Genomic DNA, 16,907 nt, shown 5'->3' with positions numbered 1-16,907 from the left:
CCAAACTATGGACGCTTGGTTATGAGGTATTGAGTGCTCAATTTAGTCAGGGGTTTGTACTCTTACTCCGTGTCTTCTTGCAGCAGACCTTTCGGTATTCATTACTCATGTCTGAGCTCTGAACAGCCAGGTTCCTTGACAGACTTTTAGGACCATGAGCAAATGAAAATTAATCAAAGGCATGACATGCAATTTACTAAATATGTGATCATGAAATTTTAATGTCAAATTATTAATATTTTTCTCAAAATGAGTAAAACCCAACTGTGTCTGGTATGAAAAGGGGGTTCTCTTTTGTCTGTTCTATTTTACACTCTTGTAAACTGTATCCCACCCCACCCCCCACTTTCAAAGCACAGACTCTCAGCAAAGGTACACGCCTGTTCTGTTCTGTTTTGTAATTCTGTTGGTGGTGTGGGCATGAAATACGACTGCTGGTGAATAACTCTTAGATAGGCCTGGGTTCCACCCAGATTGGCAACTGTCTGGTTGTTTATGTTTTTTAAATGTGCTTATCAAAACCATGTAGGATTGATGGGTGTTTTTAGATGAAGTTATATTTTCGCAACAGACTTAATTTAGGACTAAGGTTAAGGCTTAGGATAAATGAGTGCATTAGATGATTAAAGAACATTTGTCTTGTGGGACATTGAAGTCATTTATTTATGACACTTAAAAACAAGCCAGAAGAGAAGGCACCATGGGCTTAACCAATCAGTTTTATACAAATGTTAAACCCAAACTAATGAGTTTTTTTTTAAATGGAACCCAAAATATGCCAGTCTGCTAAACGTTCAGAGGAACAATCAAATGTGCAGTAGAATAAATAGGATGGTAAATACTGGATTTTATAGCAGCATTGCACACCGTGCATGTGTTTACACCCATGTCCCCCTTATTCAAAAAGTTTTATCTTTTCACTTGAAACTGCTCCTTTATTTGAGGAACTAGGTTTTCTGCTTTGATGCGCTTTTTATAAATTTTAAATAGAAGAAGATTTCCTGATGGTACAGGAATTTGGATTATTGTTCTACACTGGACTCAGTATGATAAAATACCTTGTCAGGGGCAGCTGGATGGCTCAGGGGATTGGTAATGGGATGTACAGAGCCTTTCACCCATAGGTCATTGGCTTGAATTTTGTCCAGGTTGGCAGTGACTAAAAGTCATTAACATCTCATGACTGCCTGGTGGCCTATGTGAAATGAGTTTCTTAATTTATTTATTTAAGTCCAGATATAGTACCTATGGCCCGGGCATCTGGGCATCTCCCTTGCTTTTACAGAAGCATTCTACCAGAGATCAACATTCATTTTAGCTCCCAAGATTAGTGATGAACTGAGGCCCTCCCACACAAAATAAATTGATTTATTTAAAGTTCAAACCAATCCCAAGTTCCCCCATCCCATTCTCCAGCACAGACCAGCAGGCTTCATGAAATCTGATTTGACAGTAAAAAGAGCTTTAAGTCTAAATCTGATTCTGGGTCACTTAGTCTTTTGTGAAACATAGTCCGTGCTGTAGCGATAGCTCCACAACAAAGGTCCAGCCAGAAAAAAAGGGAAACTATTAGTCAACTACATCATATGTGTGCTCAGTACCAGCCAAATCATCAGGTCATAAGCAGAGTGCATTTAATCGCCCATGCTGGAAGCATCCAGGCAGATTCCAATGAACTAGGCAGCATCTGAGCTAGCCTCAGAAGGGCACCTCAGTCAGAGCTGGTGTGCAGAATCCAGGAACAGTGGCATGGAATTCTGAGAATAGGAATTTCACATCTCAGTTATGCTTTAACAAAACTGAGTACGATGGCAGCAGAGGCAGTGCAGTTTACCTGTTGCTCTTGCAGAGGACACATGTTCGAGACCCAGGGCTTACATGCCAGCTTAGAACTATCTGTAACTCCTGTCCCAGGGGATTCAATGCCTTCTTTTGACCTTCATGGGTACCAGGAACACATGTAATATGCATACATACACGTGGGCCATATATTTATACACTTAAAATAGAGTAATCAAAACCCTACCACAGTACTAGCATGAGGATCTATAGAACCAAGCTGGTGCATTGCAAAAGCTGGGGAATCAGTGAAATCTCTATTTCCACAAGAGTATTCCTCTCATACAATGTTCTAACAAATGGGCTGCATGTAGGATGTGTGTGATCAGTGTTCAGAAGCACCCCTTGGGTGTTGTGTGCCTCCTGTAGAATCCACACCCCTTAAATCAGGTAGCAAGTACATGATGTTAATGGAACCCAAATTCCAGCCTTTCATGAACAGATTCCAACTTCCTGCCATTAAATCCCTGACCTTCTTTTCTCTAAGGAATAAACCAGGTAACAGAGGGCTTAATTCAACAGAATTAATGATACTACTGACTAAATACTACCCATCACACTAAATATTTTACCTGATTGATTCATTATACCCTCAAAGATGCTAGCGATGCTAGAGTGCTAACTCATTTGAAGAGAAAATCAAATGGAAATTATTCCCAATCTAGAACAGAGGGTTAAAATTTTTATCATTAGGAAACTGAGGCACATATAATTTAGCTAATTTGCTCAAGTTCACACATCTAGTAAGTGACAGATCCAGGGTTTGAAAATAGAAAGAGGGCATCAGGTTCCAAGACCCACCCATACATTTATATGTTTGTGATTGATACAACAACAGCACAAAGACAGTCCTAAAACTGGGGTGGAATGTCATCTTTACATGTTGTCAACTCTTAGTTTGTGCAAGTTACCAGACTGGATTGAAGGAAATAAATCTACAGTATACAAAGTGCAGTTTGGTTAGGGAGGTTTAGATGGCACAGAAGAACCTCTTGTAACTGGTGGTTACTGCTACACTTCTCTGGGTAGCCATGATTCAGCTTCACACTAAGACCTATTGGCCGAATGCTACAGTGGGTGGGGGGAAACCAGCTGTCTTTTTGCTCTGATTATATAAACAACAAGTAGGGAGGGCGGGGTAAACAGGTTGAACTCCTGCAGATCCAAGGCTAGCAGTGCACAACAAAAGATGGGATTGGGAATGCCCAGGTCAGTTTAAAAAAAAAAACTTCAGCGAGAAACTAGATTTGCTTCTTGGAAAGCTTGAAGGGACAATGAGGACTGATGAGAGCTACATATGGAAGTGGAGAAAGCCTCAAAGATGTGGCTCATCTGTGACTCCTGCTTGTATCACAAAGGCCTTGGAAGATGAACAGTGTCAAGCTGGCTGAAAGACTGTGAGTGGCTAATCATGTGTTTCTGGGGGGTTGTAAGCCTGAATATGGTTTGGATGTGTACTAGCCAGGATTCATAAGTGCTTGAGGAGAAGTGGTGTGCTGTGGAGGGGCATATCACTGCCTGGGTCATCAATGTGTTGGGAGGAACTGTGAAGATGGGGTGATGAGCCTGACTTTCTGTCTGGAGATAGGGTTTCTCTGCTCCCCATACTTTTGACATCTACCATGAAGTGCTGCAGCCAAGAAGGACTCTTGCCTGAACCTAAACCATGCTTTTTGGACTTTCATTATCTAAAGTGTGAACTAAATACATTCCCTTCCTTGACAGCATTAGCCTCTGTTAGTATTTTGTCACTGCAATGACAGAGAGACTAATACTTTGGGAAAGTAGTTTAAAACAATAGGCTTACCTTTCATAAAAGTATAAAATCTTCATAAAGTTAATGATTGTTAATTCACAGGCTGTTTTTCTTTACTGTTTAACAGAGACCCCTTTCATATTTGTAGTTACAAGGAATCTGTTTTGGAAATTCTCAATTAGGACTTGTGAGCTACACATTTTAGGAAACAGAGATGATCATCTGGGTCATCATAAACCTGCTGCTCAAGAGGTGGAGACCTCGGCTCTCTTTGACAGGGCCTTGACTGAGAGTAAATCCTGTGAGAGTGGAGACAGTTTTGGTAAATGCCGTATCAGGGTAAAGCCAATCCTGTGGACATGTAAAATAATGGTCGATTGAATGCAGAAATGAAGGACTGAAAGAAACACTGAAGGTCTTATTGGTGTGGCCATCTCACTGGTCTAGGCGTGTGTTACTTTTATATTATGCCTGTGAAATACAAAGTATTTTCCTAAAAACAAGATGACATTTTAATTCATTTTATATAATCAGTCTTATTGCTAAACTTTTGAACCCCCCTTGCAATCTACTCTACTCAATAAAAGATGGATAGAAAAAAGAGAGTGGAGGCTATCTGCCTTCTGGTGCCACCCATTTTATCAGTGTTATCACATTCTAGAGTGACAGGATGTACTTGAATAAATCACTAAAAGAATAAGCTTTTAATATTCAAGGAATTTATATATTAGTATGTCATGATTGATGGTGCATATCATATTTAAAATTTTCAAGTATTTTAAGATTTTCATACCAACTGCTAAGAAGTGGCTGATGGCATTCTTCATCCTGACCATATGTGAAAGCTTAAGACTTGGGTAACATCTAAAGTAGTTCCCAGAAGCTCCTAGCTAAGTTCTGAGCATGAGGTGGCTTTCTCTCTCTAAGTGTTACCTTAATTCCAAACCATCCTTGCTTTCTGTTCTACTCAACAACACTCTGGCGTTACCGAGTTGGCTTCTTAAAAGTTTTTGTTTCCAGGTTTCTCTAGTTAACTATCCTGAACATTACTGGAAAGAAAATGTGGTATCAAGTGCTGTGAATCCAAGTTATCTATCTGTGTTGCAGGCAAGATTATTCAGGTGGGAAGGAAGGAAGATGGGTGCTCCCAGCTGGTGATCTCCGGTGACAACTACTTCAGGTAATCTGTGGAAGTGCACTTTGTTAACTGGTTAGTAGTGGGTATTCCTATCCAAATCTAGTTTTAAGGCATCTATGTGCTTTAAAAGAAGTCTCTCTCTCTCTCTCTCTCTCTCTCTCTCTCTCTCTCTCTCTCTCTCTCTCTCTCTCTTCCCCCCTCTATGTCTGTCTGTCTCTGTCTCTCTCTCTGAGGTCAGGTTTCTATGTGACTTTGGCTGGCCTTGAACCCTGAGATTCAACTGCCTTTGAAGAGCTGAGATTAAAAATGTGCACTATTGGGGGCTGGAGAGATGGCTCAGTGGTTAAGAGCACTGGATGCTCTTCCAGAGGTCCTGAGTTCAATTCCCAGCAACCACATGGTGGATCACAACCATCTAGAATGGAGTCTGATGCCCTCTTCTGGTATACATGCAGGCAGAACACTGTATACATAATAAAGAAATAAATCTTAAAAAAAAAAAAAAAAAGGAAAAAGGGTGAACTATCACCATTCAACAGCTCCTCTTTTGTTAATAATATATTTGTAAAATGGGAGTAACAAGACTACCATCTTCATAGTGTTTTGCAAGAAACTAGGCTGTGTTACGCACAGTCTAGGCTTAGCAGGAGACTGGCACATGTTGAGCATTCTGTGCCTATTAGTAGTTATGCTGCACAAGGCACTCAGCAGTCCATGGGGACTTGTAGAATCTGACCCTTAAGGAAGAAGGTTTCTAAATCTGGGACTTTAATATTTATTATTAAGTGATCAAACATTTGAATAGGCCACTGCTTTAATGAGTGACACTTAGGACTTACTATACTGATCTTAGAGGGGCCATGATGGCACCTTAGGTGATCCATGATCTGACACCATGGTAGGTAAAATGCACCTTTACTTTATCCAGGGTGGCAAGGTTCCCTTTCTGCCTTCATAATGCAACATCAAGCTTGGTGGGTGAGTGTCTTGAATACTCTATCTTTTTGCTCTCACACTGGTCTCTTCGGTTGGGTAGAGATGTTATCCTACCAAAGCTAGTCACCACCATTGAATCACTCGTTAACTCTCTTATTGATACAACTGGAAAATGACAGCATCTTCTCTTTTCCATTGGCTGTCAATTGTGAATCCATCTAGGGAAGACGAACAGTTTCCTCTTCTCACTAAGTGCCGAGCAGAGGTCATTTGGAAATCATAATATAAATACTACTTAGGAAATGCACCATCTTATAAAACAGGAGTATCAGGGCAAAGCATATTAACGGCATCAATAAATAGCTTTTTATTATTAGTTAGTATACTATTTGTGAAAGTTCTGCCTTGGGTGGAGAAACCCAAGTGTCAGTACAGTTTTCCAAGCCAGGATTTCCTGAGCTTCAGTTTGTAAAAGAGGGCCATGCAAGGTGAGAGGAAGGCTGTTTAAGGACACCTCCCTTTCAGGATCTCCCTCTGTAGTCTAAAAGTGGCAATCAGAGGGACTCATTCTCTCAGGCAGTGTTAGGTCAAGCTGAGGGCACCTAATGGAAGACAGGAACAGAAGCAAACACTGGCTTTGGTAATAGTCAGAAAAGCCTCTGCTCATCAGGGTCTGCAATGTCTGGGCATGCTACGCTGCTGTTGAGGTGGTTCTGCCAAGGTATGCTCCAGTGTTACCCTTCTTATAACTCTATCATTCCAGCTTGTCATCTCCTCACACCTGCACGTGTAATGATCTCACATGTCCCCTTCACTAAAGGGTCAGCTATTGGGATGCAGGGGACTTTACCTTTGTATCCTCAGTGTTTCATGTAATATCTGAAACCGTGCTTGTTGAGGAATATATACTATCTCTATTACCAAGTGGGCATAGATCTTGAAAGAAATTCCACTCTGGTTAATAATAGTTAGAGAAAAGACCCAGGCTACCCGCCTCAGATCTTGTCAGCCAGCAGAAATTGGGTATTGTTTCTAGAGGGTCCTTGGAAATCATGATTGAATCTCATTAGCAGAAGATACCTCCTGGTCATGTCCACTTTCTGATGGACACTCTTGCTCCTTGTCTATCTCAAGTCTTCCTTGGCAACTAGTCCTGGAAGGAAGGGGCTGAGGAAGTCGCACAGAACCATGCCCAGTGCTGGCTGAGGCAGAATCAAGGCTGTACACACAATTTTGAGAGCAGACAATTTGGGCTGGACTTGTGGCTGGGGTCACACATTAAACGTGGAACACAGGATTCAGGGTTGAATCTTGCCCATGTTTTATTCAGATGTTACTGTTCACCATGGCATGAAGGTTTTTGTTGCGGAGATGAAAGCAAAGAAGACTAGATGTATTCCCCACCCCCCATAAGTAACTATTATTAAAAAGCATTTTAGTTGAATGAAACATATGTATAAGGGGATAATTAGGTTTCTATTTGGACTTCAGAAACCCTTTGGGGAAAATCCCTTTAGTCTGATTCTTACTATGTTGTCATCTCATTTTTTCCCCCATCTATTTCCTGGCTTCCCACCTACTTCAACATTAATATTGTACCCTTTCTTTTAATCTTTGCTCCTAAACCCAACCTGTGTGGCTTGGGGCAAGCCACTTAGAATTTCTATCACTCCTCCCACAGCTGTAGAACAAAGGTAACATACTGACCTACCTCAGAGGGATATGATGTGAATTAACTTCTGTAATTAGCAGCTATTGCTCTCTGCATACACCAAGCAATGCCACTATGATCATGGTGGCCAGAGTAGATGTGCTCTAAAGCTATACTCAGGAATAACTGCATGGCAAAGAGCTGACAAGTGGAAGTTGCAAACTTTACACAGAAGCAATATTTCCAGTATTTTCCCCAAGCAATCATGAGTAAATTGCTCACTAGGGGTGGAAATGGTTTCCAGCCAGCTCTGCCTCTTCTGATGTGTGCACCCTGCAAAGCTCAGTCAATGCCAGGTAACTGATCCTTTGTATGGCTGCTGTTTAGTGCAGATGAAGAATTCACAACTGTATAATTTAGACAGGGATGAAATTTCTGTGCAGTGATATGTATTAAAAGCAAATAACTTGTGCTTTCTTCAAAGCAACAACTGTAGAATCTATAATTTTTAATTATCCAGTGACAAAGACATCTACATTTTTTAATGGGCAGAACATGTCATCATTAACAACTTGTATTAGGTTCCATTTTAGAAACTTGAAAAATGTGCCTCTTATCATAATATGTAAATGGAAGTAAAAATTACAACCTGAGAAGCTATTTAAGGAAACTTATGAAAAATGGGTTTAAGAATCAATTTCCTAAACCTTTTTACCAGAATGCATTAGAAGAAAATATACATGCATGCATACATACATGTATATAAATATATACATATAAATATACAGAAACATAAACTGAGTAAATCTATTTCATATTTGATGTCTTTGTTTCTATTACTGAATAAAATGGGCTCTGAAAATACCACTGTATTACTTTGCATAAAAGCTATATATACATATGTGTGTGTGTGTTTATTTTTTTTCTTTTTTTGAACTAGAACTACTGTGATCTGAACATTGGAAGGGAAAGTTAGTTCCAGAATGGTATTTAGAGTTATTATGGGACTGGAAGGGAGGCTGACTTCAAAGTGCATCATCCCAGAAGATGCCTGGGGCTGCAGGTGTGCATCCCATGAGCTGGCCTGGAAGGGCAGTGCTCATATACTGACTGTGCCAAAGGGCCTAGTGGGAAGAATATTTTGATTTATTTTTCTTTAGTTCCCCCATGGCAAGATTCTGGAAGTATAAGCCTGCTTTGCAAGTATCCATACCATATGCGGACAAGCACCACAGTGTGGGCAAACACAAATTAAGGTGGACCTATGTTTGACTGCTAGGAAAGGGTGGGGGTGGGGTAGGTTCCCTTTGGTGGTAGTTCCAGGTGGTCTTGTTTAGCTTAGTTGGAGATAAAGGTGACATTTAAAAATGGCCCATTTTCTGCAGGGAAAAAATGGTACTCTATCAAGGTAGATTTTTTTTTTTTTTTTTTTTTTTTGAGGCAAAGGGATTACTCTAAATAAAGGCTGACTGAGTAAAAGTCCAACCTGCTTTCTGCCTTTCTTTTCTCTTGAGATGGGGTGCTGTATAACCTAGACCAGCCTTGGTCTCACTGAACAGGCCTTGCTGGCTGGCTTCAGACTTTGAAAAGTCTGTTCCTCTCAATTATGGAGCTTATGGATGCCTTCTTTTTTTTACAGTGTGTATTATGTTCAGGACTACCACGAAGATAATTTAGATTTTATTTTAAAATAACAATGACATGGTTAACACTAAGAAGTCACGTTAGAGATATAATTTTATATAAAGAGCTCAACTTATCCCTACAAGTTGATCTCTTTGTATTATTAAAAGATTAGTTTGGCTGGGGTGTTTCTATGATACTTGTCATGTACATGGACACCTGGGAATTAACAGGTGACAGGTGAAGCGGGGGGACTGTGAGCATGTTCAGATAAACACTGGAGCGCCAGGGGCAACACACTTCACATTCAGCCCAACAGAGAAGGACTGGACTGCACTATCTGATGGATTTATCTCTGTTTACGTTGAGCGAAACTGGAAAGGAATTAAATGTGTGTTTACAGTTTGACAAACATTCAATATAAATTATAAATGTTAATTTCACTTATTAGTTTGGGAGCATGGAAAGCAGGGATTTTATTGCATACAAACTGCCATTAAGACGGAAGGATTAACTTCCTGAAAAGGTCCCTAACTGCAGCAACCAAAAATCAGTTTCCATCTTAACTTAGCCATGCCGGGATTTATCCTCAGAGTTTTCGAAAGCCAAAGGAGGAGCGACACAGAGTTTTTCTTTCTGCACCCTTCCAGTGGCTCCAACATTGTCACTGTGCTAAGGACCTAATGTGTGACAACTTGTATGAATGCTCCAGTCACCATGCTAAACTTGAAGTTTATGTTTACAAGGACTTGTTCTCATCATTAACATGCAGAACAGTCTCCACGATATTATCTCACCATACACAACGACTCCAAAATTATCTCACACAGATTAATGGCAATAACATAATTCCAGAGAGTCACCCCTCTATATGTATAGATATATTGGCAATAAAACCCAGCCAGTGTATGCCTTTCCCCAGTAGAGGGTCTCTTACTTTTCTCTGATTTTTAAAGGCTTCAGATCAATAACTGGAGTGACATTATTAACAGCTCCCTCAACACCTGGGCCAGCGCTAATATTAAATCCATTACACCTTCTGTTTGACATTTGCAGTACAGCAGACAGTGCTGTGGATACAGTCACATTGTCTGGGGACTGGGGCTGGATGTGAGGTTACTGAGATGGTCTCTCTTGTCCAACTTCTAAATCCAGTTCATTGATAGGAAACTGGAACCAATCTAAAAACCAAGCCAAACCAAATAAGGCAAAAACCCTACCACAAACCAGATGGTCAACAATTCCCACATTAACTTACATGTATATCTTATATCCAAGCAGTAAAATATTGACCTGATCTTTAGATAGTTATATATTCTTTATTGCTTGTCATTTGTTTCCCTAATTTTACCATTTTTTTTTTTGAAAATCATCCAATCATGTTAGGACTTGAGTCCCTATTCTATAGACCGAGGACTTGATCAAATTTACCATCGCATCGAGATTTGCACAGAAAATGCAGGTTATTCCCCTTCTGATGAGAACTCTCAGTTTCCCATGTTTTCTCCACCCCTTCCAGCCTTCAGAACAGAGAGCAGGCATTGCAGGCACAGAGATTATACCAATGGTTATCTTAGACTACAAAACGCTCCAGATGTTACCCGAAATTTGAGACAGAACATGATAGCCTATGTTTTAGACAACCGGTGGTTAACCATGCTGCTACAGTTATTCTTCACTCCAAATACTGTCTCATATGTTTCACCAAATTGTCTAAATCCTAGTGTGGTATTGATTTCTCCTCCTACGAACACACACCCATCCAATAAGCTACAAGAAGCTCTTGTCCTCACTGAATTCTTCTCAAGCAGGACCTGGGCCTGTTGCTCCTGATGGAAGTTCCAGGCAGGTGCTGATTGCTATCTCATAGGAGGCAAACTGCTGGAGACAGAGGAAATCTCATTTTGGAGAGAGAAATGCGACACAGGAAGATGCTTGTGAGGGCACATGAAAAAGCAGGTTACCAGGAATACGGATGTCAGGATCTTACGGAAATATATAAAACTCAAGCGCTGTTGAGCCTCCTTCCTATGCAATACATGTCTACAGGAAGAGATGCATATACGCTTACAGGAAAAGAGAAGAAATCTGGAAGGCTGTGTAGTTGTGAATAATGATTATTTCTAAATAGCACAGTATTGGTTGGCCTTCTCCCCTCCCCCTCTTCTGCATATTCTGAAGTTTTCATAATGACTATAAATTAATTTTATAATTATAAAAGCTGTTATAGCAACAAGGAAGGATGAGTAGAGTTACGATTTTATGACAACTCATGGAAAATTATTCTGTCTTCAAAATAGGAGATTTTTAAAGTTCCTCCAGGATTTCTGGGAGAAACTGCCTTTCTGTTTACTAAGCATTCGGAAGGCATGGCATTGAGATTTATGAAAAGAAGATAGGACTTGTAATCCCAAGATGCAGAATCATTAAGAGCAACGAAAAAGCAAAGGCAGACCTACAGAGCGAAGACACAGCATCCAAACAGCGTGCAGGGAGGGTCTATGCTCCCATGTTGTCACAAGCTTTCAGGAGAAGAGAAATGACTGCCTGGCAGATGGTGAAGGGCAGTCTCTTCCAGAATATTCTGATTCACCTCCCCAAAAAGGCACTCAGGAAAACCAGGGCTTTTAAAAGCCAGAGTACCTATTTACTTCCTGATGCTTGACTTAAGATTTCTCTAAAGGAAATAATATATTTACTAAACTATGAGTAAATGTGCACACATATAAAATATTTATTTGGGTTTGCTGTCAAGTTAACAGATTGCTGCCACCCCTCCCCATTATCTTGAGACTGATTCAAGACAAGACATTCAGAGGGTTGGCAGCTCAGGGAAACAGAATTCCTATCATGACACAGTGTCACTGCCTTGAAATGGTTTTACTCACTTACTTCCTTCTATTATAATGCCAAGTGTTATTTAGATTTCAGTCATTTAGTAATGCTACACTGCACACATCAGGGCATCAGAAAAATTCCTCATATACAACTCCTTTCATTTCGGTAATAACCATATATTGATACCCATTTTCCAGCCAAATTTCACCAGTATGTAGGAAGGAATCTGAGCTTCATCAGAATTTAGAAGATTACCAGGCAGTGAACAAGAGCCTCCAAAAATGTTCCCTCACGTTATTAAGCATTAAGAAATCTTGTTAAAATTCTTTCAGCTTTTGAGAAACATAAGCAGCTTTGGGATGTAGCACTTGACATGCACTTTTAAAGTAATTCCCGTCCAGCTATCATCTGTATTAGTGAAAATATTTCATTCTAGGTAGCGCTCTGTGCTGCTGTGCAGGATTTGAGCAGCCAATCTAAATGTGTTTTCATGCCAAAATGGAAAATAACCAAATTCTATAGAGCTGTAGGGCTAAGATGGATTGGCATTCCCTAACGGTGGGAACCATACTCGCCATTTAGGGAAGGAGTCCTTTCTTGGGGGAACAGAGCTGATGGACACTAATTGATAAATGGTGGGGGAAAGCACAGTTTCATGTGTGCTGGCGAGAATGGTTGCAGGAAGGCTAAGTCACTGCCTTTCAATCAGTTGTTGATATAAACGATAGAGTAGGTCAGAAGCAGAGAATCATGGGGACAGGTATAGCTGTGTCCTCTAGTTGTCTAGAATGAATAACAAGCAAGAACAGAGGTCTAGTGTGCCAAGAGCTTTTCCAGGCCTCTTAGTGCTCTCCCGAAAGCATGGGATATAGCAAAATTCTTTCCTTAGAATAGTTATCTGGGTTTGCTGTGTGCCCTAGCGGAACCAGTTTAAAGGCTGTCCTTTTCTTTTTCTCCCAAAGTCCCTTCCAGGAAACATCACCCTAACTACCTGTTTGGGGAAACATCAAACTCCATGTGAGTGGATGCAGTGACCTGGCTTCCAGTGGTTTCTAATTTAACCTATGGTTGCACTAACAGCTCATTATCTGAGCCAAAAGGTGACAGTTCTCTTTGAAATGATCATCAAACATCTAAGGGGCCCTATTCAGTTCTTAGATGCATGTATATTGTTAGAGGGTCATCAACAAGCTACAGTCCAGTCAAGCTAGAATGGTGTGAGCCGTGAGGTTCTTAGGAACACACCAGGGGAAGGGTAAGTGGCTGCGGAGCCTGCAGTATAACCCTGAAGCAGCAGATTTCATATGGTATAGTTGAGTGTCTACAATAAGGAGTAGGGCATGATCTGAAGCATGGTCTAAGAGCATGTGAAGATGCAGTGAAGGAGACATGGGCTTCAAACAGGACTAACTCTCCATGGAACCGCTCAGCAACAGAGGGGAACAGCTTCACTAGCTCACAAACTCGACACCAGGAGATAACAAAGGCACCTTCTGGTGATGCTGTTGATGCTGAAATTTGTACTGAAGGAACTGAGAAGAATTTGAAGTTCATCTTAGTGACTCACAGAGACAGAATCCTCTTTCCCAAGACCTTTTACACAACAGCCTTTACATTTAAATTTGTTTATACCCAGTCATGAGGAGTCAAGCTTCTCTGATCCATATTTAGAACAAGTGAACACAAAGCCCTTCTCATATGCTGCTTCTCATACACCCACAGCTAGGAATGTTCTAACAATGGAAAGGCGGTGTCAATTATCTAACTGACGCATCCATTCAGTAAAGACAGTGAGCTAAGGTATAAAGAATATATGGCTTCCCCCAGAAAGTTGTTTTCATTTTGAAGGGTAAAGAATGGTCTTAAACATTTTTTTTTCTCATGTGTGAAGCTAAGCGGAGGATGCCCACCAGCACTATAAGTAATGAGCACCCTTCTCTGGTGTGTGTGTGTGTGTGTGTGTGTGTGTGTGTGTGTGTGTGTGTGTGTGTAGGAAAACATTAATCTGGTCCTATATGGAGTCAAAATATTTCCAAAAGAGGTGTTATTTTTCCCCCTGTGAATACACATATCGTGATTAGTTCTAGGCAGCACAAATTATTTTCTTGAAATATGTAGTTATTTTAATATTAATCTCAAGGCAGGGTGTTTCATTTTGCTCTCTAACACAAAGCTTTTGTGTTGCAAATTCTGTTTTAAAACCACAGATCAAGTAGTTTTAAACACAGGCATCTTTGAAGAGTGCAAAATAACTTCTCAAGTAAGCAAATAAAACTTTGCACTTGAAATCAGGCCTTGATTCATTAAAAATCTTAAACTTCTCATGAGAAAAATTAACATTTAAACCACTGCTGCTTGGCCAAGCACTCCGCCACACAAGAATATGAAATATCTCCTCTAAAAAAGTACAAAAAGGACAAAACCACAAATGTGGAACTTCAATTAATTTAAAGCCCCAATCAGCAAAGAATAAATCCTTCGCAGATCTAATTACCAGCGCTCTCGGAAGACCCGGGCCGACCAGCCAATCTTCCCCGTGTTTGAACAGCTTGATGAACTAGGGGACTGATGGATATCAAGTCATTTTGTTTAATTTATAAATGGATTTTCCCCTAATACTTAAATTATCATCAGTACAACACAATGAAAATGGGAACAGTCTGAATGCAAAGTCTATAAGAATCCTGGAAGGAATCCCAATGAGGAATGTCACCTCTGTTCATTCCTCTATACAATTGATCTAATTAAATACTGAGGGTGGAAAGGCACTTTAAAATGTAGCCATTTCTGTTTTCTTTTTAGCCTTAATTTATCTGTTCACATCTTTCAAGTACCTTCTGATGCTTAAATAAATAAATAAATAAATGAGACCAAGATTTCTGCAAAACCTAACACTTTTAATTCTCTACTAGCTAATATTCAAGATGCCTCTGCCAGAGGGTAGATTTTGCTGAATAATAAATAAATGTGTAAGAATAAAGGGGAGAGGGTGTTCCAAACCAGCAGATCCTTCTCTAGTCATTTGAAAGAGAAACCAGGGGCGCTCAGACCTTCTAGATGTATTGTTCAACTGAAATGAGATCTCTGGATTACACTTATTAAAATGTCTCCTTATTTTCAAATCTCTTCCTTATTTAATTACTGCATGGGGCTGAAGGCTGCATGGAATTGTTAAATACCCTTCTCCCTATTTATAGTCTCGCCACACGGGTACCCTGAGCACACTCATTCAGCGAAGGTCCTGCCCACCAACCACCAATTGCAAACACATTGGGTTTGCAATTCCCACCTGGCTCAGGGGTCTCTGACTGAGATGAGGAAGATGCTGAACTGGCTGCGTCCTCAGCGGAGCCCTGCGACAGGAGGCCCCTCCCAGGCGGGAGCTTCATGCCCAGCTGCTCAGCCATCTCCACGTGATCCCCGGGGTGGACATAGTCAAAGACACTGCTTCCTGTCAGCTCCACCTAGAGAGGAAGAGAAGTGGGGAGAGATGTGTCATAGGCTTTTCCTTGTTCAATGTAGCAGCACAGACACACAAATTCTGAGACGAAAGGAAACACACTTGGGCCCCAGAAGCAATTTTGATTCCAAATCTCCATCATCAGTTACCTTAGGATTCTTGGAAGGAAAAGAGTGTTTTTGTTTGTTTGTTTTCGTTTTTTTGTTTTTTTTAAACATGTATTTATTTAGCAATTGTTTAGCCCAGTTTCCCCCTCATACAGTGTTGTTTGCATAGAGCCAAAACGTTCTGTGAAATGTGGACAAGTCTGCCTTGCGTTCAGCTGTTTTATCCACGCATCATCAAATACTTGTATGTTTGGTGTCAACTGGATGATTGACTGAGTCCTACAGTTTTCATGCTGAGAAGTTTGTGCTTTGTATAAAAACCATTTCAGAAACAGCTAGAGATAGCAGGCGAGGCTTTCTTTTAAATACACAGATTTCTAAGATTCAAAAAAATACCCTCTTATTTCTATGTAAATTTAAATGTACAAAGTGCCACTTCCAAATATATGCAAAGGCATAATGTTTTCATTAAATATCACTCATTAGCTCTGTAATCATATGGAGAATTTTCCATGCAAAAGAGGTCAGCTGGGGTCTGAAGCAGACATTTTTTTTTTCTGCTGGTATCAGCTTGTTTTGCCTTCAATCTAATAAAATACACGGTACAAAGCTCCTTGAGGGCTTTAAAAAGTGTTTTTATTTTGTGTACTCTTTGAACGAGGCTGCCTCCAAGTGCAGCAGATGAATATGAAGTATCAGAAGAGAGAGGACTGAATATTTCAGTGCTGTCAGACATGGCCTATGAGTCTGGGTCACCTGCTTGGGGTGCGGGTAGAAGCTGCCGCCAAGGGCTGGCTTTACCTTTCAGCCCTGAGTACTCACACTTTTATCTCTTTATGAGGCCAGCTGTAATGCTCCTAACAGGATGTCCTTGCATTGTAGGTATTACGGCAGGGGTAGACATGCCAGCAGCAGGACAAGAGAAAGCTCTCCTTGGGTCACTAATGGGTTTCTCTGTCCTTTGCAGTGACATGGGCTCAGGCCAGCTATATATGCCATGAAAGTTTGCAAAGCATCTAGTGTCTTGGTGTGTACTCACAGAAACCAATTCCTACCTCATTTCTCTTTCCTGTGTGGTACCCAGCATCTCTCTGTACTCTACCAAATTTCCTCTGCCAGGAAGGAAGGGAGACTAAATGGTCCCAGAGAATGGAATACACATATCTATTATCCGTAGCACTCCAAGTCCCTGTAAGACGATCACATCTACTCCCAGACACCCTTTGATTAAAGTCTTAACAGGCTACACATCTTCAACATCTATCAATTAGCAGAGGCATAACCAGGGAAAGAGAAGGCAAAATTCAGTATGGGTAATAGCTCTTCCAGAAAAAGGCTCGTCCAACTTTTCCCGAAAATGAGGTACTTTCTGCAGCTATTAAATCATCCATTCCTGCTGTATTACCTGCCTACTGACTATATCATCTTACAATACCCATTTCTTCCACTTGCTATTGTGACAGACAGCACATTGGGATTCACGGTGATCAGCTTCTACCCTCTGGGAGGGGGGGATTACATGCAAATAATCTCTTTAATGTGCGCCTTGCCTCTAAGCA

General features: G+C 40.6%; 1 protein-coding gene across 13 annotated transcripts in view; it reads right to left on the bottom strand.

Moving 5' to 3' along the window:
* Npas3 (neuronal PAS domain protein 3) overlaps positions 1 to 16,907 on the bottom strand; it is an 809,049-nt gene that overhangs the window by 109,011 nt on the left and 683,131 nt on the right. For all 13 annotated transcript variants that reach the window (XM_051195837.1, XM_051195838.1, XM_051195844.1 and 10 more), the window contains one exon: positions 15,071 to 15,245. In XM_051195837.1, coding sequence (XP_051051794.1) covers positions 15,071 to 15,245 — 175 coding nt within the window. The remainder of the gene's footprint in view (positions 1 to 15,070; positions 15,246 to 16,907) is intronic.

Source organism: Phodopus roborovskii, unplaced genomic scaffold (genome assembly GCF_943737965.1).
Source record: "Phodopus roborovskii unplaced genomic scaffold, PHOROB, whole genome shotgun sequence".
NCBI classification, from domain to species: domain Eukaryota; kingdom Metazoa; phylum Chordata; class Mammalia; order Rodentia; family Cricetidae; genus Phodopus; species Phodopus roborovskii.
This window is presented reverse-complemented; position numbering and strand designations above follow the sequence as displayed.